Below are 26,630 nucleotides of genomic sequence, written 5' to 3' on the forward strand. Positions count from 1 at the left end.
GTGCGCACATCCCGCGCGCGGCTGGACCGGCACCGGGGTCCGAAGGGCGCACAGCCAGAGCTGGCGGTGACAGCGCGGCTGCTGGAGCAGCTGGGTCGGCCCGCCAGAGGCGCCGGCCGGGGGCGAGCGGAAGCCAGGTGGGTGGGCGCGCCAAGGGCAGTGACAGAGCCGGTGTCAGGTGTCCGGGAAAGAGCCCCCAAAGGCGCACGCAGGGAGACAGCGGGGAAGGCGCCGGGAGGCCAATGAGGAGCCGCGGTGGCGGGGAACCCGGGCCCGGCTGCCGGCAGAGGGATGCGCCCCGCTCTCCGGGCCTGGCTGGCACCCGCGGGGCCCTCTACCTCTAGACCCGACTGAGGTGTTTCGGGTGCTGGGGCGACACTCCGTGCAGCAGGCTGGGCTGCCGGGTCCCCCCTCGGGCCGGACGGAGGGTTGGGAACCAGCCTGGGAAGGGCGATTAAGGACACACCCCGCGGGAGCGCAGGATCTGATCTCCCCGGACCGCACCGCTACCGTGGGTCCCCAGGCCGAGTCCCCGCGCTCGCCCGACAGCGCGGCCAGCGGCGGGAGGGGAGCCCAGGGCGACCGCGAGGCCCCCGACGGCGGGGCTGCGCACTCCTCACCAGTCCCTCCCGCCACCCACGGGCGGGCCGCATCTCTGGGGAGTCCCCACCAGCCACCCGGCGCTGCTTCCCTGGGCGTCGGTTCCGCGGCCCTGGCCCCGCCCCTGTGGCCCCATTGGTCGGGTCCGGAGGGGGCGGGACCCGACGGCTGCGAGCGCGACCCGGAGAGGCCACCTCGGCCCCCGGCGCGCGGCACGGCCTGAGGGTCGGCACGGCCCGAGGGTCCGCACCGCCCGGAACCTGACGGTAGCTCGCCCTCCGCCTCGAAGCTGCGCGGCCTCGCCAGCAGCCGGACTGTCGGGCGCGGCGGGACAGACGGCTTAGCCGACGGTCCCGGTCCACGGAGGAGCCCCTGCCCGAGGCGGTGCGGCCGCACCCGACGGCCCGGAGCCGCGACCGGCGCCTCGCGTCCGGCGCTCTAGGGGCCGCGCCGCGTTCGCGGGCGACGCCCGCCCCGTCCCGCCGGCCCCGAGCTCGGCCCGCCGCTCGCCGTCGGGGCGGCCCCAGCCTCGGGCCCGGCCGGGAGCGGGGGCGCGCGCGCTGAGGCCGCCGCGTCCCGCCATGGCCGCGCGCCCCGGCTCGCTCTGGCTGCTGGGCCTGGCGCTGTGCGCGCTGAGCGGCGGCGGCCCCGGCCCGCGCCCCGCGCCCGGCTGCCCGCAGCGCTGCCTGGGCCCGCGCGAGCGCCGCGACCTGCAGCGCGAGATCCTGGCGGTGCTCGGGCTGCCCGGGCGGCCCCGGCCCCGCGCGCCGCCCGCCGCCGCCCGGCTGCCCGCGTCCGCGCCGCTCTTCATGCTGGACCTGTACCGCGCCGTGGCCGGCGGCGACGACGCCGAGGACGGCGGGACCCCCGAGCGGCGCCTGGGCCGCGCCGACCTGGTCATGAGCTTCGTCAACATGGGTGAGAGCGGGCCCGGGGCGGGCGGCGGCGGCGGCCCCGCGGGAAGGCGCGTGGGGTCGGCGGGCCGAGTGCCCCCCGGGAGCCGAACTCGCGCTGCAGGGGCGTGTGCGCCACCTCGGGCAGGGCGGGGAGTCGCCTTGTCGTGGACGAGGAGCCGCGGGAGGGAAGACGGCCCAGGTCGGGGCAGCGAAGGCTCAGGGCTGCGGGGGTCGGTGAGCTGCTGACCCGGCAGGGACGGATGAGGCGTGCGAGTCCCAGAGGCGCGGACATTCGCCCGCCTCCAGACACACCCAACGGTAAGAGTCATGCAGTGTCCGGTGGACGCGGGCAGTGCCGGCAAGACAGTCTGGTCCTGCGGAGACGGATGAGTAAACAGAGGCTGTGATGCTGTCACTGTGATAAGGGCGATACTGAAGAGAGGGACAAAGTTCAGCGTGGAAAACCCTGGGCACATCATCAAAGCACCAGAGTTGAGATGAGGACCCAGATGTTCTGAGTCCACAGCAGCCTCTTCCCTGGGCCACCTGGGGGTTCGGGTGCTGCTGGGGGGAGGGCAGAGGGGAAGGTGCAGACTCTGAGCTCAGCAGGGCAGGGACTGTGGTCTCGTCACTCTGGGCTCACACCTGGGACTTGGCTTGTCGTGGGATGAGTGTCCAGGCCCATCGAATGACCCGATGGGCAGCTTGGACCCTCTTTGTTCTCCCTAGCAAAGCCCAGCTTTTCCTCTCTGCAGAAATTATACTCCAAATCATGGAGCCATTTACCCTTGAAGTTCTCAAAGGTAACCCTTTCCATTACTAAACTCTCTTTAGTCTTCATTCATGAACGTATGTCCCCTATCCGCTTTGCCTCCTGTCTGTGGCCAGTGAGGGGCAGTGGTCTGGCTGAGTCAGACACTAGGCTGGACCTGGGGACCCAAGGACTACAGCTCAGCCCCAGGTGGGGAGAGCTGTGGACCCAGAGCAGGGAGAAGACCCTTGCCAAGGCCACCAGCCTCCCTTCACCTACAGCATCGCTCTTAACTGTCCCAACAGCCCTGTTAGCAGACGTGATACTCATCCCCATCTCCCGGATGAGGACAGTGAGGCTCAGAGAGGCAGTGTCCTGCTCAGGACAATGTGACTTCTACGGGGCCAAGCCAGGACAGGCCCAGGTTGTTTGGCCCTCCATCCAGTGCTCAAGGAGGTGACATTTCTGCATCAGAAGGGCAGGCTTTCAGGGTGGACAGAGCTTTCAGAGGGGTTTTGGCAGAGGAAGCCAAGGGCCAGAGCGACAGCAGGTTTTGTGAGTCTTTAGCCATTTGTTTCCTACAGTAGGGCAGGAAGAGGGGACAGACACGGAGGCCTGTCCCCCCAAAGCCAGAGTTTGTGATGGGCTCAGGTGGGAGAGCGAGCAGCAGGAGGCTGCCATTAACCTCTCCTGAGAGCCCAGTACCAGGTATAGGACTTGGGCTGGTGGGCTCTACATGCCACCTTCCTGGTTAGAGGGCAGGGGTGGGGACTTGGGACAAAGGCGACCATATGTGGACCTGAGGCTGGAGCTCTGTGCTAGGGACAAGCTGACCCTGGGCTCAGGACCAAGAAGAGCTGTGGATACAGTCACCCTTAGAATGCCTCCAGGCTAATGGAACACTGCCTAGCCCTCGTCCCTCTTCCCCCAGCATCCCCTGGGGCGAGCGGTGCACAGCCCCAGTGGGAGCTGCTGCCATGAGTCAAACAGCACCCTGAGCTCAGGTGGATCTGGACCTCCTGCCTCTACTGTGTGATCTTAAGCAAGTTCCTTGCCCTCTTTGAGCCTCAGATCTCTCCTTGTAAAATGGGGCTTCTAATGATCTAGCCTCAGAGATGTTAAGTGATTGATTGATAGAGAGGAAGGAGCAGAAAGTCACCCCCTTTATTAGGGTGAACCTGGCCCTGGTCAGCGCTGATCCCAGTCCCTCCCAGCTGCTGCCCAGCCTTGGTGTGGATGTGGTGGAAATGTCCCCACCTGCCTTATAGACACGTGAAACACACAAACAGATTTTTAAAGCCAACCAAAGGTGTTTCTACCTAATTTTAGAACAAAAACTAGCATTTGAAGTTCCACAGCCTTATAAGTCCTTGTTTCATCCATGCAGCAACTTACGAGGCTGTTTTACCAACCTCATTTGGTGGGCTCAGAGAGGTTAAATAACCAACCCAGGTCCACACAGCATGTCCATGGCATCATCCAGGCTGTGGATTCCAAATCCCAGTTTCTTCCCACGCCACCTCTGTGTGTTTCATGAAGATCTAAGGCCTCTGATGCTGTGGATTAACAAGTAGATCTTTGTTCAGTGGAAGCCTGGCCTGTGGGTGGGTCGAGCCAGCTGTCAGAGGTCCTTCTTTATACTGATGTACTAATTGCACTAGTAAAACTCCTTCAGTTAGAGTAGTTTTAACTGGTAATTATCCAGGCTGATGTGGGGGATTAGACACCTACCAGGATTCTTTCCCTCCTTTGGAGGCCCCAGCTTTAGGCCCCTGAAGGTCGCTAGCCTCTGAACCGCCATGGAGTCTAATAGCAGAGTCGTTGTGGCATCAGCGCCCACGCTGAGGCTCCCACACCTGTTGCCTCCAGCTCCACCTCTGCTATCGGCCTCATCAGCTCCTGAGAAGCCAGGCCTGGTGCGTGCCGGGCCCCTGACTGTCAGTGGCACCTGTAGGATCCAGAGGCCTGGGCCTCTCCCGTCCAGGATTCAGGCCTCTGCATCTGAGCAGATGCTTAGCAGATGCTTTAGGAGCTGTGTTGTGACTGACAGGGCCTGTGTTGGGGGCCAGGTCTGCGGTCAGAGCCGGGCCCTGCTGGCTTGCCTGTCAGTCTCAGCTTGTGGACTCTTGGCTCCCCTTGGCCAGGACACAGTGATGGGGCCGGTGCCCTCGAGAAGCAGACAGAACCTGTCCCTGGTGTCACCTGAGCTCAGGGGAGGAGACCCTGAGCTGGGAGGCAGCACCCAGGTTCTTGTCCCTCCAGGGCCCGCCATGGATTCCTGTACATCCTGGACCACATCACTTCCCTTCTCTGGGCCTCAGCTTTCCCGTCCAGTCCACGGTGATGGTGTCAGAAACGCGAGGTGCCTTCCAGCCCTGGTCCTGTGGCTCATGTCCGAGGCAGCTACTCACAACACCACCCATCCCTCCGCCCAGCTCGGGTGTGACTGGCTGGACCCCGCGTGCCTCGGCCGGCCCAGCCCCTCCTGAGGGAGGAATGAGGCAGGAGAGACCAACTCCGCGTGTTCCTCCTGAACCCTTCTCCGCCTCGTGTCTGCGGGCGGCAGGTGCCCATGCTCCAGACTGGGAAACCGAGGCACAAATAGCACTGCAGGCAGAAGTGTAGTCAGAACTGAGTGAAGCCATCTTCCCTTTTGTCCTGACCCTTCCCTGAACTGGACTGATTCCTTCCCGTGGTCCCGGGTGGCTGAGGACAGGGTTGTGGATGTGCTGAGGCTCTTGGCTTTGGGAGAGGCAGGGCTCAGTGGGAGTGAGGGACCTGGCCCGGGTCCTGCTCAGCCTCCTGACCTTGAAGGGGTGACCTTTCACCTCCGTGAGCCCCGGGGCCACTTTCTTTGGTTCTTTCCTAGGGAATTCTTTCATTCTTTCCTGAATTCACTCAACAAGTAGTCGTGTGGTACCTGCCCTGGGCCAGGCTCCGTTCCAGTTCCTGGAATGTAACAGCGAATGAAACAAAGTGCCCCCTTCGTGGAGCTGACCTTCTAGTGGGAAAGACAGATAACAGTACATCAGCCACAAGGGGGTTGTCACCTGGTCTAGACAGTGACACCTCTGTCTGGAAACCAGGAGGGGATGGACGGGGAGGGCAGGCAGGACTGGGCTGGGGGATCCAACCTGGGACACAGACAGAATTTGCATCTTGACTCCACCACCTACTCTTAGTATGATCTGGACTTTCCAGTCTGCCTCTTGGAACCTCAGTCTCTTCTGTAAAATGAAGATACTCATGGTACCCACCCTAGGGGCTGTTCTGGGATTGTGTGAGATGGCACCCAGGGATGACCACATGCCCAGGTCCTCCATGTCTGTCCTTTCATTTCATCTCACATTTACTGTCACATATTTGTTTAAAAAGAGGACAGTGAGGCTCAGAGAAGTTAGGTGGTTTTCCCAAGGCCACACAGCTGGTCATCTCCCTGCCTGCACGTCTTCTGCTCTTGTCCTACACAGAAGTGGCCTCTCCCCCTCGTCCAGGGCCCATCGTTAGATACAGTACAGGCTGCTGAATTGGCCTGTGTTGAATGTGTGTTGTAAACTGAGAATCCTGTTTTTAAAGTGTTTTTATTGTTTTGGGGTTTACAGATAACGCATGCTCATTGGACAAAATTCAGACCAGGGAGGAACATATAACACGAGTGCTCCTGCGAACCCTACTGCTACCAGCCAATCCCCTCAGGCAGCCACTTTCTGATTTCTGTCACCAAACATTCCTTTGGTCTGTTCTTGAACTTCGTGTGAATGGAATCATACAGTACATACTCTGGGTCTAGTCTTTCGCACATTTAAAAAAAAAATTATTTATTTATTTGTTTGCACTGGGTCTCTGTTTCAGCAGGTGGGCTCCTCGTTGCAGCTCACCAGCTGCTTAGCTGTGGCATGCAAACTCTTAGCTGCAGCACGTGCCATCAGGGGAGTCCCCAACATATTTTTCTTGAGATTCATCCATGTTTTTGTTGTATATGTTGTTCTCATATCAGTGAGTTGTGTTGCATTGCAAACCATTCTTATTCAAGGACATCTGGGTTGTTTCCAGTTTGGGGCTGTACATGAAGCAGTCTGGACATCTTGGTGCACAGTCCTTTGTGGATATATAAAACCTGCATTTCAATCCTGAGTCTGCCACTTGGGAGCTGTGAGACATCACACCGTTTCCTTTTAAAGTCTCTGCACCTCATTTCCTCATTTTGGAACAAGGTTCACAAGGGCTACCTCCCGGGGTTGCGTAGGACTAAGTGAAACATGCAGTCAGGCCAGCTGCATGCCTGCCACACGGTAGGAGCACAGTAAACGGGAGCTGATCGACTGCGTCCTACTTCCACGCCGTTGCTCACATTGTGCACTCTGCGTGGAATATACTCACCTCCACTTCTTCTGTTAAAAGGAATGGGCAGGGTTTTCTATAAATCTGACTCCTCCTACTCCTGTTCCTCCCAAAGGGACAGACTCCTTCCATGATTAAAGCCCTCATCCTTGATCATTTGTATTTCTTAGGATTCTGCCTGTCTGATCTGGGGGCACACCTAACCCCTCTTTCTGCTACTCCCCAGGAAACCATGAGTAATCTGAGAACAGGGAGCAAATCTGAGTCTCGTGGCAACCCCCTCCCTGTACTTCCTGCCCCCGGTGGCCAGCGCTCAGGGCAGATGGCAAAGTTGAGGGAAAGAGGAAGGCAGCAGGAAAGCAGGGAGCACCCAGAGTCAGGCAAATGAGCCTGGGCCTGGGCGGGTGGCACAGAAGCAGGGCCAGCCTCCCCATCTTTGCAGATCACCCTGGCCTTCCCTGGGACCCGAGTCTCCTCAGGGCCCTGCCTGGAGGACAGTGGCCTCAGCAGACTGCCTCTTAGGCACCTGTGGATGGAAGAATCTTGTGAACAGGTGACCCCCACCCCATCCCAGAATCGGCACCCAGAGGAAGTCCAGGGCCACTCATTTTACATGGGCTCCAAGTCTGCAAGGGCCCCTAACCCGACATGTGACCCCCTGGTACGTCTCTGCCCCTCTAGGCCTCGTTTCCCATCTCTGCAGGGTTGCCCTGAAGGCCTTTCCAGCCCCCGCCAAAGAATGTGCCCCCCCCCTCCCTGCCCACTGCTGGGGCTCCTCCGGGGTGAAGCACAGGGCGGGAGGACACCCACCACTCCTCACGGGCACCCATTCCCCACGGGAGAGAGGGGATGTGTCACTGTGAGCACGTCTTTCTGGAAAGCCCCACAGTTCAGGTCTTCCCCGGGTTTGAACTGGAGGAACCGCATCCTTCTTGCTCACATCTCCCTGGATCTATTTTTGACCTTGGCAGGCTTGATGTGGTGCAGCTGCGGGTTGTTCCCTTGTAATTTGGGCTCTGAAGTCAGCTGAGGCCTGGACCGGTAATTATGAACGCAGAGCCATTTATGGAAACAGCTCTTGAAAAAGTCAGTCATGAGAACTGACTAAAAATACCCCAGAAATGAAGCGGAAGCCCTTCTCTTGCAGCACTGAGATTCTTGGGTGGGAGGAAGCCCTTCAAGAGGCAGAACCAAGAGGTGATAGATTCTGCGGCTCCCCTGGGACCCGCACGGGCTGTGGAGATCCAGGTCTTGTCTTAGGTCCAAGGGGCCCCTCAGCCTTGTTACTGGTGGGACCAGCCAGACGGGCCCAGCCCTTCCACCTCCAGTGCCCCGTGGGAACCTGTCCTCCACCTTGGGGGCCCGGCCGTGAGTGGAGGCGCGTCCCACAGCAAAGTGAGAACGTGGGTGGCTTGGGGTGGAGACCCACGGTGATGTTGAAGCCACTCCCAGACCAGCAGGGCGCCCCAGCCCAGGGGGACACTGCTGGACACTGAGCCACTGTCCGGGGAACCAGGAGCCCTTGGGATGAGGGGCCGGGGGTCCCCTCTCTGGGCCCCCGGGACACGAGGGGCTGGAGGAGCAGACCGCTGAGGCCTCCCGTTTGCACCTCACATTGTTCCATCTCTGCCCTCAAATTGGTCCCTGTCCAGAGGGCAGATGAACCAGAGAAGGGAGAGATCGGCAGGCTGATCTGTATGGACTCAGAGGAGGGCAAGGGGGATTTTACTGGGTGGGATGGGGCAGCTCAGGAGAGAGCAGCTTCGAGGAGGGACTCTGGGGGGAGGGTGTTTGTACCAAAAGGCCCAGGAGGCTGTGAGGATGGGCGGGGCGGGGTGGGGTTAGGGGTGGTGCTAAAAAGAAGAGCCAAGCTTAAGACCCTCCTGTGGGCCCTGAGGCAAAGTGATCCAATTATACACATATATACATTCTTTTTGATATTCTTTTCCACTATGGTTTATCACAGGATATTGAATATAGTTCCCTGTTGTCTGTCCATGCTGTATATAATAGTTTACCTCTGCTAATCCCAAACTCCCAATCCTTCCCTCCCCCACGCTTCCTCCCCCTTGGCAACCACAAGTCTGTTCTCTATGTCTGTGAGTCTGTTTCTATTTCGTAGATACGTTCATTTGTGTCATAGTTTAGATTCCAACATATAAGTGATATCAGATGGTGTGTGTCTTTCTCTTTCTGACTTGCTTTGCTTAGTATGGTAATCTCTAGGTCCATCCATGTTGCTGTAAAGGGCATTATTTTATTCTTTTTTATGGCTGAGTAATATTCCATTGTATATATGTGCCACATCTTCTTTATCCATTCATCTCATGGTGGATGTTGATAGGTTTTGTGAATAGGGCTGCTGTGAACATAGGGGTGCATGTATCTTTTCGAATTAGAGTTTTGTCTGAATATATGCCCAGGAATGGAATTGCTGGATCATATGGTAGCTCTATTTTTAGTTTTGGAGGACCCTCCATACTGTTTTCCACAGTGGGTGCATGACTTTACATTCCTACCATCAGTGTAAAAGGGTTCCTTTTTCTCCACACTCTCTCCAGCATTTATTATTTGCAGACTTTTTAATGGTGGCCATTCTGACTGGTGTGAGATGGTACTGCATTGTGGTTTTGATTTGTATTTCTCTAATGATTAGTGATGTTGCGCAGTTTTTCATGTGCCTCTTGGCCATCTGTATGTCTTCTTTGGAGAAATGTCTGTGTAGGTCTTCTGCCCATTTTTTGATTGGGTTGTTTGAGTTTTTTGTTATTTGTATGAGCTGTTTGTGTATTTTGGAAATTAAGCCCTTATTGCTCCCAGCATTTGCAAGTATTTTCTCCCAGTCCTCCGTAGGTGATTGTCAGAAAAGTCTTTTCTTTTTCCTTTCTTTGTTTTTTTTTTTTTTTTTTTGGCTGTGCCTTGTGGCATGCAGGATCTTGGTTCCCCAACCAGGGATCAAATCCGAGCCTGCTGCAGTGGAAGCGCGGAGTCTTAACCACTGGACCACCAGGGAAGCAGATTCCATTCTCTTAACAGGCATGCTAAACTAGAGGAAGAGGGTGTCTTTTGAAACAAGATAAATTTTAGCAGAAACAAGACAGATTTGTGTTGTCTCAGTGACTCTAAGTTTTGTCCAGGGCACAAAAATAGTCCAAGCCTTTGCTGGTGTCAGGCTGGTGGACTCAAGGCATGGTATCTGGAGAGACAGCAGGTCTCAGACGTGGAAAGGCAGAACGTGAATGGTGGTGGTGGTGTTGAAGGCCATCTCCTGTGCACAGTGGGCTCTTCACGCAAACGTGGGATCTGGAGGTATGTTTATCAGAGGCTGGTGGAGAAGGCCAAGGGTCTGGGAGTACTTACTTTCCTAGAGGCACAATAAGGGGTTAAGAAAGTAAACACCCTGACTGTTTCCCCAGGTGGAGCTTTGTAGAAAAGAAGGTACCCGTGGAACCAGCAGTGGCATTGTGTGTCCCCAGTGCTGGGCCCGTGACTCACCACCCCATGTCTCAGTGGAACTGGCTGTCAGGAGTCTCTGTTGGCTTCAGGAAACTACATGTGGCTTCCAACCCACCTCACAGGGTCTTGGAGTGTCACAGCATCAGCCACAGTTGAACTGTATTAAATTCTTCCTAGGTGACAGAGCTTCCTTGAGTCACTGTTGTGGAGTCTTGAAGGCTGAGAGGTAGGATTTATTGCACAAGAACCTGCCTTGCTTGTCACTCCAGTCTCATCTTGGACACCTAGATCCTGCACCACTAGATTCCAGCCCTGTGGGCCTCCTGGAAGCATCTCAAAGATGCAGGGCCTTTACATTTGTGGTTCTGTCTGCCTTGGAAGGCTCTTGCACCACCTCTTCACTTGACTCTTTTTTTCTCATCCTCCAGACTTGACTATTTATTCCCCTCATTTACCAGGTTTTAGAGTAGTGAATTGGTTCCTAGCATTCTTCAAAGGCAGTGGTTCTTAATCTCCCAGGAGACATTTGGCAACATCTGGAGACATTTTTGGTTGTCACAGCTGGGGAGGGGAAGGTGGTGCCACTGCAACCAATGGGCAGAGGCCAGGAATGCTGCTAAATACTTGGGATGGTCACCACAGCAAAGAATTCTCACCCCCAGCAAAGAATTATCTGTCCCAATAGGTCAATAGTGCCAAGGTTGAGAAATTCTGTCCAGAGATGACCCGTGCTTTGTGATAAGGTTGATGATGACCTCATGGATATTAACGTATGTGAAATCTTTCCATCTGTAGCAGATGCTTTCTCTGATGCTCATATTGTCCCTTCCATGGCCATGATGAAGCCTCTTTGGGTTGGCTTCAGAGTACTTTTAACTCTCCCCTAGGAGGTTCAGAGAGCTTCCTTGCCTGCTGGGATGAGATGTTCCAGGCTGTGCTTCTGCATTTCCTGCCCTGGGTCAGAAACGGGCCATTTCTCCCAGAGCCCTGGTGCCTTGTGGTGGAGTTGATCATTTGAGACTGCACTCGGGGCATTGGAGCTCCCCACGGTCCCTGTTTGGCCACCATTTCTAGGCTTTTTTCAGTGGACAAAGCTAGGGAATGTGTATTTTCTAAGAGAAAAAAATCATGAGTTCAAACCAATATTTCCTTCTTTTCAATTTTTTTTTTTTTTTTGGCCATGCCAGGCAGCCTGCAGGATCTTAGTTCCCTGACCAGGGGTCAGACCCGCACCCCCTGCAATAGAAGTGCGGAGTCTTAACCACTTGACCACCAGGGAAGTTCCCAAACTAATATTTCTTTTTTTTTTAATTTTATATTGGAGTATAATTGATTAACAATATTGTCAGGTGTACAGCAAAGTGATTCAGTTATACATATACGTGTGTCTATTCAAGTTCTTTTCCCATTTAGGTTATTACAGAATATTGAGCAGAGTTCCCTGTGCTATACAGTAGGTCCTTGTTGTTTTTCTGTTTTAAATATAGCAGTGTGTATATGTCAATCCCAAACTTCCAATCTATCCCTCAAATTAATATTTCCAATTCAAGTTTAGGATTACAGACTTTTACTTAAATTCTCTTTTTCTTTTTTTTGGGGGGGGGCTTTTGGGGGTTTTTTTGGCTGTGTTGGGTCTTCATTGCAGCATGCTGGATTTCTCTAGTTGTGGTGAGCAGGGGCTACTCTTCATTGAGGTGCGTGGGCTTCTCATTTCAGTGGCTTCTCTTGTTGTGGAGCACAGGCTTCAGTAGTTTCAGTATGTGGGCTCAGTAGTTGTGGCTCACGGGCTTAGTTGCTCCACGGCATGTGGGATCTTCCCGGACCAGGGATCAAACCTGTGTCCCCTGCATTGGCAGGTGGATTCTCAACCACTGCGCCCCCAGGGAAGTCCCCATTTTTTAATTAGTTTATCAGCTTGTAGTTTATCTCTCCGTTTTAAAAATACAATTACATATGTATATACGTATGATGTGTATGCATTTTTATATTTGTATTTTGACCCACTCTTAGATAAAAGGTATATTATCTGCACTGTTCACCTTACTTCTTTTTAAAATAAAACTATCTCCTGGAGGTCACTTTCTTGAAGAGTATAAGGTGATCTCTTTGTTCTAATTTGCATTTGTTTAGCACCCCCTCATGAAGAAGTACTGTGGTTCATTTGTTCCATTTCCTGTTGATAGACATTTGGGTTGTTTCCAATCTTTTTCTGTAACAAGTTACAAAATTGGGTGTACATCTTTTTGTATTTTTGTGAGTGTGTCTTTGGGACAATTTCTTAGCAGTGAGATGTCTGGGTCAAAACATGTATAATTTTGCTAGATATTGCCAGATTCCCCTCCACAGGGATTGTGCCATTTTGCATTCCTGCCAGCAATGCATGAGTGCTTGATCCACTCTTAGAGCGTCTTATTTGAAAGGTTTTTCGAAAGTATCACATCTAAAGTAACCCCACACTGAAATGAAACTAAAGGTATAACTCTAATTTTTCAAATAGATATATTCAGGAACATAGAAATAAATGCAGATGTGTGTTTGTGCGTAGGTTAGTATACACACATGTATTTCCCAGCTCTGTCCACTGAGAGGGCCTAAAAGCATGACACTTTTTTTTAATGAGCATACCCTGTGCCCAGAGCTTGGTGTTTAAATCCCACTCTGTAAGTGGTAAATGAAATGGACCAGAGCTCCTTGGAGAAGTGACTGATGTCTGGGGTGGGGAATGGGAAATCACAAGATGGGCCTGGAACATCTGGTGGTGCCAGACAACTAGGAAGTACCCCAAAAAGGATGGGGAGGGAGCATGTCAAAGGGACAAGGAGCCAACCTGAAGACTCTCCCCAGAAGACTCTTCCCACAAAGCGGGAACATGCTGAGCAGCAGAGTGAGTAACAATTGTGTTGGATTATAACCCACAGAATAAATGAAATACCCACGAACCCATAGTGATGTAAATAAATAATTGAATAATTACGGGAGGAAGGGCACATCTTCTTTTCAGAAGAATTCTAGTTTATAAATGTAGAGGGGAAGAAGGAAATGGAAAATCACTATTGCAGATATGACAGAAGTAATTGCTAAAATTCGTGGGCAGAAGCTTAAGGAGAAATAGGATATATGCACAAATTTCAAAATTTCTCCCTCGAGATACTTATTATTTCCAAAAGAAAAGTAATGAAATGACGGTGATGATACCTGGCAGGCATCACCTTAACCAAGGAAGTCATTAATATCACTAGTAATAAAACATGGTGACATTATGTCATCCAATTTGATGCGCTTAGAAAGGGACACCACTTTTGAGATGGATTTCTCCAAAATCTGTAACTTCAGTTTAACAATGAGAAGACATCAGATGAACCCAGACTGAGGGACAGTCTACAAAATGCCTGACCAGTGCTCTTCATAAGCAAGGGCATGAAAGACAAGGAATGACTTAGGGCTTGTTACAGGTCGGAGCAGATCAGGGAGACCTAACAATGAAATGTGATTTGGGATCCAGGATTGAATCCTGGAACAGAAAAAGGACGTACGTGGGAAAACTGGCAAGGTTCTAGAAAAGTCTGTAGTGTACTTAATCATTTTATACCAATATCAATTTCCTGGTTTTAATCATTATGCTGTGGTTTGGTTATGTAAGATGTTATCATTAGGGAAAGCTGGGTAAAGAGTATATGGGAAGTCTCTTACTATGCTTACAATAATTTTTGTCTAAATCTAAATAATCTAAAATTACTGCAGAATAAAGTTAAAAACATAAAGTGACCCCACACGCCCTCCCTGCATTATCCCCAATCCCACCCCCTCTTGGTGTCCTTCCCAGGGCTCATCACATACAATGATCTTGTTTGTTCACTCTCTCATTCGCTACCTGACTTCCCCACACATCAACTCCCCAGGCACAGGGGCTGGCCTGTCTTGTCGACTGCAGTGTCCCCAGTGCCTAAATACTGACTCGCATTCAATAAGCACTGCTTTCAAATGGGCTGCATAAACAAAGTAATTAATATTCCTAGATGAGCCCGGGAAAAATGAATGGAAAAGTGAGTGTTCTTAGAAAACCTCCAGAGCATAAGAAGGCAGTATAGTCAGGAGTCTTCTCCCACGTGCCCAAAACTGAAATTATGGGAAACAACCCCCCACCACCACCCTGCCCGCCTCCAGCTTAGGAATTCCTACCCTAGGTTCTGCAGATGGGGGCAATAATTTACTATCCAGAAACCTTACTTCAAACATCAGCAGTACTCGCAAGATGACCACGGAGAGAGGATTTCTGGCAGGACTTATCTCAGATGGCCAGGATCCAGAGCAGGAAGCACCCCCTTCCCTGCACACCCCACCCCCCAGCCTGTCTTAATCTGCCAGGGGACCCGGGAATGAACTTCCCAACTCCACAACGAGCAGCAAATTTTACCGGGAAAACCCAAGAAATCACATTGTGCAGACCTTGGCCTTTCCCCAAATTCCCTCTACGGAGCATCCCACAGTAGCAGTGGGGTAGGAAGCAGGGACAGGCCAACTCCAAAGTGGGGGGAGAGGGTTATGCTGTTTTTGCAGCATTGGACGGTAAAAGGAGTCCAGATGGGAGCCAGGACTCCTGGTTTCTGTCTCTATACATGCATAAAAGTGCGAGGAGACTGTATGAAGTGATCTCTGTCCTTTGAGCTCTGATGTTCTGGAATCTACAGCACTTTCATAAGGAAAGAGTCAATTTTTGCTCTGTGCCCAAGCTGGAATGCAGTGGACGGCCCCACTGGCATTGTTGAAGGTCTGCCTCTCCTGGCCTGGGCATCTTTGGGAGATTCCAGACCTTGGTTATAGGGGAAGGTGGAGGCTGGGCATGGATGTGACCAAAAAGGAAATGCTCCTGAATAATAGGTTAGAAGCATTTGCTGGACCACAACCAAGTGCGGACACAGTAGCAGACAGGGCTCTTTACACTTTCATTTCAATTTCATTTCTGTATCAAACAGTCATTTTGCAGATGCAGATTCTCAGGCCCAGAAGGTCAAGTGTCTGCACAAAGGTCAGGCAGGTGGAAAGGAGGCACTTTGAAGCCGTCCAAATGCCTTTCAGTTGCATTGATATATTTTTATGTTATATAATCTTTCATTTCATACTTTTGTTTAGAAGAAGAAAGCTGAATGTCTTTTTTTCTTCCATGGCTTTGGAGTCTCATGCATGAAACTCCCGGTGCTGCTGGCAGGATGTTATCACTTTGATATGTCGATTAAGTTAGGAAATTAGAGGTCAACACCCCACCCACCTCCTCAGGAATGGCCATTGCTCCTATCCCATGATCCCTGCCCTTTATAAAGCCCCTTCACAGCCCTGTGTGGAAAGGATCCTAGGATCCCCACTTCCAAGATGAGCAAACTGAGGCCACCCAGGGAAAGTACCTGGTTGCTGACAGTGTCAGAGCTGGGACCAGAAGCCCCAGCTGCAGGTCAGAGCATCTACGCTTCTCAATGCTGTTTTAGTGGCTAAAGCAGGGGCAGCCTGCCCATGAACTACCATAGGAGACATCCAAGTCCCAACAAATGCTCTTCCTTAACAGCGGCATTTGAGAAACATCTTCCCTAATCTACAGAAGCAACTGCTGAAAAGCTGTACATCCACATCATTCCAGAATAGAAAGGGAGTGCTTTCCTTTGGCTAGTTACAGTAATGTCTAGTTTAATGCTGCATGCCAGAAGCCTTATCAATTTCTGATGAAAATCATTTTCCTAAAAAGGTCCCACCTCTCGTGCTTGCCTGGACCAGCTGGGGCGGGCAGTTTCCTGTGCGGGAACTATTGGGCCAGGCGGGGGGGGGGGAGGAGGACATCGATTTCACAAACCCACAGGACAGAAGCTTGGCGCTGAGTCAGTCCAGGTGAACAGGGCTCTCTTGACCCGGTGCACGGGGGCCCCCAGGTCAGCAAGGGAGGGAGGCCACGGAGCTTGGTGCCCACAGGAGCTGGCAGGTTGCTGGTAGTTCCCTCAGTCCTGGATCCAATGTGAGTCAGTGTCAGGCCTGCAGACAGCGGTTCCCAGGGACCCACCTGTCAGCCCCCGCTGTGCCTTGGGGGTAGATACACTTAAGGATGCTTTGAGAGGGGTCAGGAGCCGCAGGGCATGGCTGAGCAGCCCCTCCTCATTCTCGGGGCCACACCCTGTGACAGCGAACAGCCTGGACCTATTTTATCCCGCAGATCAGGGACGCTTACACAGCCACGTGACAGAGGTGGTCTCTGCGGTTACCGAATCCACGGAAATTGTCCCCAGAGCTGTGTGTGTGAGTGTGTGTGTAGGGAGGAGGGGACGCGTGGGGTGATATTCATGGTGGGCATCACTCGGCGAGGGTCCAGAACCCTGCCCTCCACGCCCTGCCTGTGTGGGAGGACCCGGATCTGCCTGTGTCACGCTGCCCCTGAAACAGCCTGGCTCGTGGGTGGGCATTTGCCACGGGTCCAGCACCCTGTCAGACAGTGGAGGTTCTGTTTTCCCTCCTCCCTGGTCTGGGGATGAAAAGCCCATCTCCTGCCCAAACATGTGTGTCCACTGGCCCTGCCCAGCACAGCTGTTTGCCCATCACTGGACCCGGTCCCCACCGCGAGGACAGGAAGTGCTCCCACATCCGCCTCCACCACCGGCCTGATGACTTGTGGTCGCTGAGTCCAGTAGCCAGAGAGAGAGTTTTTAAAAAGACTCACAGACATGTAATTAAAATCTCAGTGTTGGTTTTGGGGGATGGCTTTGGGTGGCTCCCGCCCCTGCTTTGCGGAAACACAGATTTTTAATGTTTGAAAGTGACAGGAGGCTAAACTGAGACACCCTAAATATACTGTCCTGGGCATTTCCGGGCAGCTGGGGAAATGGGTTTATTCTGCTCTTGCCCAGACTGTTAGAGCAGCCCTGCCACCGGCCCACCTCGGGTCCCCTCCAGCCTGGGCTTTACCCTCTCCTCCACACATAGCTTCCACTCTACCCCCAAACCACACTCCCCTGCTGCCCAAAACCCTGAGCTTGGCCACCCCCCCCACCCCCCCTACACACACTGGTCAGAGCACAGCCCACGTTCCGAGGCCAGAATTCCAGCTCTCCGCAGTCAGGCCACAGCCAGACTTATGCCCCAAGCCCCACATCGCTGGATGGTGGGGTGGCCCCAGCACCCCACACCTGTGCATAGAGGTCCCCTCTGCCTAGAACATCCCCCCCACCATGACTTTATCCACCTGCCAAGACTCCGTCCCATCCTTCAAGGCCAGGTCAGGTGTCACCTCCTCCAGGAAGCCTGCTCAGATCATACCCTCCAACTTCCCCAACACTTGACCCAGCATCTCCAGGAGTTCTCATCCTACCTCGGCTCTTCCTGGTTCTTTCCAAGTCTCCCGCCAGCCCCTCTTCCTGCCTCCCCTTGTTCCAGAAAGGGTCCTGTCATCCTTTCACCCTTTGCTGGGTGTTATGGCTGTTGTTTTCCCTGCTGGTGCTGACGTTCCTTGGCTCTGGGCCTTTGCTCAGGCTGGTCCCTGCCTCTGTGCTGTCCTTCTCCCTCGACATCGTGGCAAATCCACTCTCACCCCTCAAGGCCCAGCTCCAAAGTCAGCTACAAGCCCACTCTCCCCTCACCTGCCATCCACACACCGGCCGACTCTGGAAGCCCCCGTCCTGCTCAAGTGCACTCAGCTATGTCCCTGCTGCCACCGTGGCCCTTTTCTGCTTTGGGAGTGATGTCCCTCTGCCCCATCGGTGGGTCCAGAGCCAGCAGGGGGCTGAGCGGGGCAGGCTGGGTTTGGGGCTCGGGGACCAGACATGGACGCTGCTGTGTGGCACCGCCGTGTGCCGGGCGCCGTGCCAGGCGCCCCCTGACACGGGTCTCAGAACCCAGGAGGCAGAGCTGGGACAAGCCCGTTCTCGAGGAGGGAGCGGGTCCCACCCAGACTGCCCAGGCCGCCGGCTCCCACCCGGCCCTGCCCACCCCGGAGCCCGAGCCGGAACCACACGTGACCGCCAGTCCCGCTTTGTCTTGCAGTGGAGCGCGACCACGCCCTGGGCCACCAGGAGCCCCACTGGAAGGAGTTCCGCTTTGACCTGACCCAGATCCCGGCGGGGGAGGCCGTCACAGCCGCGGAGTTCCGGATTTACAAGCTGCCCAGCACCCACCCACTCAACCAGACCCTCCACGTCAGCATGTTCCAGGTGGTCCCAGAGCAGTCCAACAGGTGCCTGCCCCCGCCCTGCCGCCTGCTCAGTTCTCTGTCGGAGTGTCTGGCTCAGCCCTGGGGGAGGACGTTTCCCAGAGGATGGAAGGGGAGCTTCCTGGGCAGCCCACCCTTGGAGAAGAAAGATGCCTGGCCCGAGGCCTCATGTCACTGTGGGGAGAGGCCCAGCATCAGTCCCGGCTTCATGTCCCCACCCTGCTGTCCTGGCTATGGGACCATGGACAGGTCACGAAGCCCCCAAGCCTCAGTTTCCCCATCTGTACACGGACACAGTAACACCTTTGTACGGGAGAAGCAGTGAGAAAAGGAACCCAGGCCAGAGGCAGGCAGGGTCGATGCCCCTCTGATGGGCCCCCAGGTGGGCACTGGAAGCACAAAGGCAGCGGTGCCGGCCTCGGTTAATTGTTCTTTCGTGTCCACAGGGAGTCTGACTTGTTCTTTTTGGATCTTCAGACGCTCCGGTCTGGGGACGAGGGCTGGCTGGTGTTGGACGTGACAGCAGCCAGTGACCGCTGGCTCTTGAGCCGTAGCAAGGACCTGGGACTCCGCCTCTCTGTGGAAACAGATGATGGTGAGACGGGCCAGCAGTGCCCCTTCCCCCGGGGGCTCCTCCGAGGACGCTGCCGGTGCCAGACGCAGCTCGAGCCCCTCGTTTGGCCCTGGAGGCCTGGCCTTTCTCAGCCGTGGGGGCTCCGTGGGTAGAGGGTGAGGTCTCACAGTGCAGGACAGCCCGAGGCCCCTTCCCAGCCGAGGGTCCCCCTTCTCCTTCTGCAGGACCAACACTTGAGTTGCTAAGAGTGAGTCCATGTTTTCCCTCCCCAAGAAACGGGAGATTCTTTCTGCTCCAGGGAGCCTCCTTCTACGCCAGGAGTTTCCGGGCTGGGCAGGGCAAGGGGAAGCGCTCACCCCCTCCGGCTCTGAGGCAGAGGCAGAGGCCTGGTGTGAGTCCCGGCTCTGCAGCCTTCCAGCTCGGGGCCCTTGGCAGGTTACTAACCTCTCCAAGCCTCGGTTTCCTCATCTGTAGAATGAGGATTTGCGCCTTCACGCATTCAGCAGGTGTTTGGGGGAGAGCCTCCTTTATCCCCGGCAATGAGGGTAGAAAGGCCGAAGGTGGGCCCAGGGTTGGTGTGTCTGAGGTACAGCAAGGGGCCGCCATGGCTGGAGCACAGGGGGCCAGGGCGCGATCGTGAGGAGAGGAGGTTGAGAGAAGAGGGCAAAATATGAAATAAATGTTATTTTATTTAATGGCAGTGGAGGATGGCAGGGTCTGATTCAGCTTTTTATAAAACAACCCTCTGAGACACTCCCCCTCAAGGGCGTGTAGCATCTCCCCCCCTCCTTCAGAGTGGACTGCACTTAGTGGCTTTCTTCCTAAAGCATGCACAGGGCTGAGGCAGTAACTTTGCAAGGGGAACATGAGCTGCAGCCCCTCAGGCAGACGCTCGGGCTCCCATGAACACGTCATGTAGCTCCCAGACGCCCTTGATCTGACGGGATGGGAATAGCACTTCACCTCCATGGTCTTCATCCCCAAACCCAGAACCCCAGCCTCACCATGAAAAAAACATCAGGCACCCCAAAACTGAAGGACATTCTACAGAATACCTGACAAGTACTTCTCAAAACTGTCAAGGTCATCAAAAAACAAGGGAAGGGACTTTCCTGGTGGCGCAGCACTTAAGAATCTGCCTGCCAATGCAGGGGACATGGGTTTGAGCCCTGGTTGGAACAATCCCATATGCTGCGGAGCAACTAAGCCCGTGAGCCACAACTACTGAGCCCGTGTGCCACAATTACTGAAGCCTGCGCATCTAGAGCCCGTGCTCCACAACAAGAGAAGCAATGAAAAGCCCATGCACCACATGGAAGAGCAGCCCCTGCTCACTGCAACTAGAGAAAAACCCGTGTGCAGCAACGAAGACCCAATGCAGTCAATAAATAAATTAATTAAACAAAAAACAAACAAATGAAAAAACAAGGGAAGTCTGAGAAACTAACAGCCCAGAAGTGCCTAAGGAGCTGTGATGACTAAATGCCATGTGGGACCCTGGGTGGGATCCTGGAAAAAAGACACTGGAGAAAACTAATGAAAGCCTAATACCTCCTGGTGTTTAGTAAATAGTAATATACCAATATTGGCTCATTAGTTGTGATGAATGTACCAAAGTCATTTAAATGTTAACACTTCCAGGGGAAACTGGGTCTGGGTATATGAGAACTCTCTGTACTATCTTAGCATATTTTCTATAAATCCCAAGTATTGTAAAATAAGAAGTTTATTTTATGCACAAAATAAAGACCCCCTGACTTCGGTGGCGAGAGTAGACTGTGGGGGACGAGAGTGACGTCAGAGCGGCCCCAGGAGCCTCACGGGGTCGAGGTGGGAGCTGAGGGGCGGGGGCGTCCAGCCGCCGACCTGGCGGGGGGTGCGTGGAGGAACCACGGGGGATGGGGTGGAGCCGGGGGCTCCTGAAGAGCTTTGGCTTCACTTTGCTTTGGTTTCGCCCGGGTTGGGGAAAAATAGAGGAGGAGCAGGTGTCAGGGAGGAGGTCAAGAGAGCTCCTTGGGCAGGGATGCGGTTGAGGCCCTGGTTGACATCCATGGAAATGTCGTTCCGGACAGTGAGTGCTGGGGACACAGGTGTGGGAACCGCTGACACGGAGGTGGATTCGCGGGGTGGGGGTGGGGTGGCGGGGGCCGGAGGAGCGCGCCTGGGAGGAAGGGTGACGATGGAGGGGGAAGGAGACGGCGCCCAGGCGTCCCTGGAGGGACGTCGCCTCGGGGCCTCCGTGCGCCAGGCCCCGGGTCCCTCCCTTCGGCCAGACGGTCCAGGCCGGTCCCGCCTCCCGCCTTCGCGGCCCGCGAAGCTCGGCGCCTCGGGCCCTCGGAGCGCGGAGACGGAGGGGGCGGCGGGGAACCAGCCGGGCGGGCGCGACACCGCCGGGCGCCCCCTGCTCTGTGACGGGCGGGCGGGGCGCGGCCGGCCGCCGCCTGTCCCCGCCGGAGCCGGAGCCCGAACCGGAGCTCCGCGGACGATGGCGGCCCTGCGGCCCCTGGCGTCGGCGAGCGCCGGGTCCCTGCCGGCTGCTCGCGGCCCGCGCTGGCGACAGGCGGTGTGTGCGGCTTCGCCATCAGCGCCCGCGCGCGCGCCAGGTTCTACGCGGACGCCGTGGAGGCCGTGAGGGACGTCCCGGACGGCGCGGGGATCATGGTCGGGGGCTTCGGGCTCTGCGGGATCCCCGACAACCTGATGGGGGGCGGCTCAAGACCCGCGTGAAGGACTTGACCGTGGTCAGCAGCAACGCGGGGGTGGAGAACTTCGGGCTCGGCCTTTTACTGGGGACCAAGCAGATCACCCGCATCGTCTGCTCGTAGTTGGGGGAGACCTCGCTCTGCGAGCACCAGTACCTGGCGGGCGAACTGGAGCTGGAGATCACGCCCCAGGGCACCCTGGCCGAGCGCATCCGCGCGGGGGGCGCCGGCATGCCCGCCTTCCACACCCCCACGGCCTATGGGACCCTGGTCCAGGAGGGAGGCGCACCCATCAGGTACTTACCCGACGGCCACATCGCCATCCTGAGTCAGCCCAGGGAGGTGAGGGAGTTCCACGGACAGCACGACCTTCTGGAGCACGCCATCACCCCCGATTTTGCTTTGGTGAAAGGGTGGAAGGCTGACCGGGCAGAAATGTCATCTTTGGGGCCAGCGCCAGGAACTTCAACGTGCCCATGTACAAAGCTGCGGGAACCTCAGTGGTGGAGGTGGAAGAAATTGTGGACGTGGGGTCGTTTGTCCCAAAGGACATCCATGTTCCTAACATTTATGTGGATCGTGTTCTACAGGGGAAAAACTACGAGAAAAGAATTGAGGGTTTAACGGTCCGGAAAGAGGATGATGAAATATGCAAGTCTGCGGATAATATAAGGACACGGATCATCAAGCAGGCAGCTCTTGATTCTGAGGACTGACATGTATGCCAATTTCAGCATAGGCATCCCTCTTCTGGCCCCCAACTACATCAGCCCCAATATAACCGTTCATCTTCACAGTGAAAATGGAATCTTGGGCTTGGGTCTGTTTCCATTAAAAGAGCAGGTGGATGTAGATCTCATCAATGCAGGCAAGCAAGCAGTCACCCTTCTTCCTGGGGGCCGTTTTTTCTCCAGCGACGAATCATTTGCCATGATTCGAGGGGGACACATCGAGCTAACCTTGCTGGGAGCCATGCAGGTTTCCAAATACGGTGACCTGGCTAACTGGATGATACCTGGCAAGAAGGTGAAAGGAATGGGGGGTGCGATGGACCTGGTGTCCAGTACCAAGACCAGCGTGGTGGTCACCATGGAGCACCGCACCAAGGCCAACGAGCCCAAAATCTTGGAGAAATGCACCATGCCGCTGACTGGGAAGTGGTGTGTGGACCAAATCATCACCGAGAAGGCTGTGTTTGATGTGCACAAGAAAACAGGACTGACCCTTATTGAGCACTGGGATGGCCTGACAGTGGAGGACATCGTGAAGAGCACGGGGCGTGCTTTTGCCGTCTCCCCGAATCTCAGGCCCATGCAGCAGGTGGAAACCTAGCCACAGAGTGAACCTTGGTCCCAGAGCATGTGTTTCTTCCTTTAACCTTCCAGGATTGCATCCCGAGGAAGCCACGCTCACACGTCTACATTTCACCAGCATCTGGCTGGCTTTCTCCTGCCATCCCAGACTGGCTGCCATGGGTGGGATAGGCTTTGTTCTCTCAAGAGGGATGAGCCTTTAATTAAAAACAAAAGGAAAACAAATGTATTGACCTTGTATGTCTTGTGAGTTCTGAGAAAGCTCTGCTCCAATCACCCTCCTCACTGTTTGTGATATTTACATTAAATTCTATGCAGCTTGAGGTGATTCCATGGGAAGGGTTTCACTGAAGTGCCTTGTCTCGTGAATGAATCATGAAATATAGGGGAAAGTGATGGTGGAGGAAACATTACCGAGCACAAGCTCACTCTGCTTGCTGCGTGACAGGCCAGTAAATCAGGAGATGAGTTTTTGGGGCAAGGAAGAATGACTTTAATTGGAAAGGTGGCAGACAGAGATGGCAGACTAGAGTCTCCAAAAAACCATCTTGTCCCAGTCCCATTTCAGGCTCCTTTTATGCTGGGGAGGGAGAGGGGAATACTGCAGTGCCAACCAGTGGCTGAGTGGGGCTGCTATAGGTTGTACATGCCCCACCCCTATTATAATTCCCCACTGTCAATGTCCATTCCACAATCTTGTGGGAAAAAGGGGCAATGGTCTTTCTGGCTACTTCCCATTGAACAGAGGTGATGGGGTGATCACGAAATGGAATCAATCAGCTTTGGGTCAGGAATATTCCATAAAATTTTCAGTAAGCAATACAATTCTCTTTATGTACAACTACTTGAACCTGATGAAATCCCTTCTAAAATGAAATTTTAATCTCAATACTTATCCTTTTTGAAGAGCAAACTTAAGTTCTTCTAAGGGTTCACAAACCCATTGCTCTCTAGGCCTCTCAAGAGTTGGGTCATTTTCTGATGACAGTGGAGCTACTTTAACCTGAGTGTGATGTATCCATGGCTGGACTCCAGCTAATTTGACAGATGAGTGCATGGTAAGTAATACCATGTGTGGTCCTGTCCATCTTGCAATCAGCTGGTGCTCAGGCCCTTGTTCTCTTCAGGTTTTAAGGAGGAATAGGTCTCCAGGCTGGAAAGAAGGTAAGGCTACCTCAGTTGGATAGACCTGCTGGAAGCAAACTCATGAAGAGAGGTTAGTATAGTGCCCAGAGTTTAAACATAATTGGCAACTGCTAGATCTTTCAGAGCGCTTGTAGATTCTTCCTCACCAGCAGACACCTGGAATGGCCTACCAGACAATATTTCAAAGGGGCTTAATTTGAGCCTGCTTCTGGGAGCCACTCTGATCTGATCAGGGCAACTGGCAAGGCCTTATCTCAAGGTAAATTAGTCTCTTGACATATTTTAGCAATGCTCCTCTTCAATGGATAATTAATTTTCTCATTTTTTCCTGTTGATTGTGGTCTCCCAGAGGAAGGTAGCTTCCAATTAATTTGCAATGCTGTAGACATTTGTTGGGTTATGGTAGGGATGAAACCAGGCCCGTTATCACTTTGAAGGGAGTTTGGCAGTCCAAATTGGGGGATAATTTCCTTAAGGAGGACTTTAACCACTTCAGAGGCTTTTTCTGTCCTGGTGGGATATGCCTCCGCCCATCCTGGAAAAGTATACACAAATGCTAGCAGGTATCTGAAATTTCCTGTGGCTTGAGGCATTTGAGTACAGTCTATTTGCCAGTCCTCAGTGGGGCAGGTTCCTCTGTGTTGAGTCCCCATCTGGGGAGGTCTGATGTCAGACTTTCAGTTATGTTTAGCACAAATCATGCTATGTTGAGTGACTTGCTGGATGGTCCTTTGTAAGTTAGGCCCTGTTATATATTTTTGTACTCTGTAGTCCAAGTAAGGGGCTCAAATCATGTCCCCTTAAAGCATCATAGAGGGGCTTTACTAGGAGCCCATAGTTCAGGATCCAAATCCAACAGAAGCCTGCCATTCTCAGAAACCCCCTCAGTTGTCTGTGAGTCTCGGGTGTTCCCAAGCCTGCAGCTGCCCATTTTCTATCAGGCAAAAGGCCCTGCTGTCCTTGGGAAAGGACAAAGCCCAGATACATGACTCATTGCTTACATACTTGGGCATTTTTCTGGGAGACCTTATGTCCACAAGTGACCAAAGAATTCAGGGTTCTTATGGTATTTTGTAGACACATCATATGTGGGGATTGCTTTGAGCAAATCAACCACATATTGGAGTAAGAGTCCTTCATCCAATATTAAGTTTCTAAGGTCCCTAGCCAACATTTCTCCAGATGAGGTAGGGAAATTCTTAAATACTTGAGGCAGGACTGTCCAACAATACTGTTGGACTACCTGTATTTCTGGGTCCTGCCTTTCAAAAGCAAACAGCTGCTGTGATTCTTCTGCAATAGGAATGCAGGGGAAAAAAACATCTTTCAAGTCCAAAACTGAGAACCAGCTGTATTCTCCCAGAATAGTTGTGAGCAGAGTGTATGGATTAGGTACCACAGGGTGCAAATCTTGGACTATTTCATTAATAGCCCTTAAGTCTTGGACAAAGTGATACTCTGTTGAGTTTGGTTTTTGACTGAGAGGATAGGGGTGTTATACAGGGACCTACAAGTTTTAATCAGTCCTGTTTTCAAACTTTTTAAGAATTTGGCTGAATTCCCTTTTGGGCCTCTTACCTCAGAGGGTATTGTTTTAGATTAGGTGTCCCAGCATCTCTTTTTAACAGAATTTGTATTGGCCATGTGTTTTTGGCCTTCCCTGGGGTGCCATCAGCCCACACTTGCAGATTTACCTTTTCGTAGACCTCTGGTTGTGGAGGGGGATGGGAAGAGCTCTGTCGCCTTTTCTGGGGCGTACATGAATGACATCTGTAGGCTTACAGTGTGCTCTGGTGGGACCCTGGTGTCAAGCTGTCTTGGCAAAAAGTTACTTGAGCATTTAATTTACAAGGGAGATCTCAGCCCAAAAGAGGGACTGGACACACTGGCACATATAAGAAACTGTGTTTCAGGATGAGGTCTCCTAATTGGCATTCTAGAGGTTGTAAGAAAGAACAGTTTTGTACGTCTCCAGAAACTCTCATGAACGGGATGGACTGGGATGTTTTCTGTGCCACCTTGGTGTTTACCACAGAGTATGTCGCACCTGTATCTATCAGTAAGTCAATCAACTTATCCCTCACTGTCAAAGTTACCTGGGGCTCCTGTGGGGATATTGGAGTTGGACACCTCAAGTTCAAGGGAGCCCCTGAGTCTCTTCATTCCTCATCAGAGTCTTCTTCTCTTTCCACCAAATGAGAGGCTCCCGTATTTCTTTTACTGTTTTCTTTCTTATTCTTTAGCCTAGGGCAATCTTTTTTCCAAGGCCCTTCCTCCTAACAGTAAGCACATTGTTCCCTCCCCAATGGTGGCTTAACTCTCTTCTGGTTACTTGCCTTCCAGGAATCCAGTGCTGCTGCCAGAAAACTTTCATTCTGTCTTGCATCTTCTTGCTACTGTCCTTGTTCCCTGTTGTTGAACATGTTAAAAGCAACATCTACCAATTGAGAAGGGTTCGTTCCAAATGCACCATCTAACTTTTGTAATTTTCTTATATCTGGGTGCTTTGCCCAATGGAGGTCATATTTACCATTCTTATATTTCCGGAGACCTCAGGGTCTGCATCAGTGCAGCACCTGTAAGCTTGATAAATTCTTTCTGGAGACTCTTATGGATGCTCATTGGGTTTTTGGTGTATCTCCTGAATTTTGTTTATAAGCTCTTTTTCGTAG

At 53.3% G+C, this 26,630-nt stretch overlaps 1 protein-coding gene and 1 pseudogene across 1 annotated transcript in view; both read left to right on the top strand.

The window, feature by feature from the left end:
* The first annotated feature begins 1,181 nt into the window (after positions 1 to 1,181).
* The window catches only part of BMP8A (bone morphogenetic protein 8a), a 40,245-nt gene continuing 14,796 nt past the window's right edge, over positions 1,182 to 26,630 (top strand). Inside the window, exons 1-3 of the mRNA XM_057706198.1 lie at positions 1,182 to 1,518; positions 18,058 to 18,247; positions 18,670 to 18,818. Of these exons, the coding sequence (XP_057562181.1) occupies positions 1,182 to 1,518; positions 18,058 to 18,247; positions 18,670 to 18,818 (676 nt within the window). The remainder of the gene's footprint in view (positions 1,519 to 18,057; positions 18,248 to 18,669; positions 18,819 to 26,630) is intronic.
* Positions 21,283 to 22,831, top strand: LOC130835004 (succinyl-CoA:3-ketoacid coenzyme A transferase 2, mitochondrial-like; annotated as a pseudogene).

The sequence above is a fragment of the Hippopotamus amphibius genome, chromosome 1 (genome assembly GCF_030028045.1).
Source record: "Hippopotamus amphibius kiboko isolate mHipAmp2 chromosome 1, mHipAmp2.hap2, whole genome shotgun sequence".
Classification (NCBI taxonomy): Eukaryota; Metazoa; Chordata; class Mammalia; order Artiodactyla; family Hippopotamidae; genus Hippopotamus; species Hippopotamus amphibius.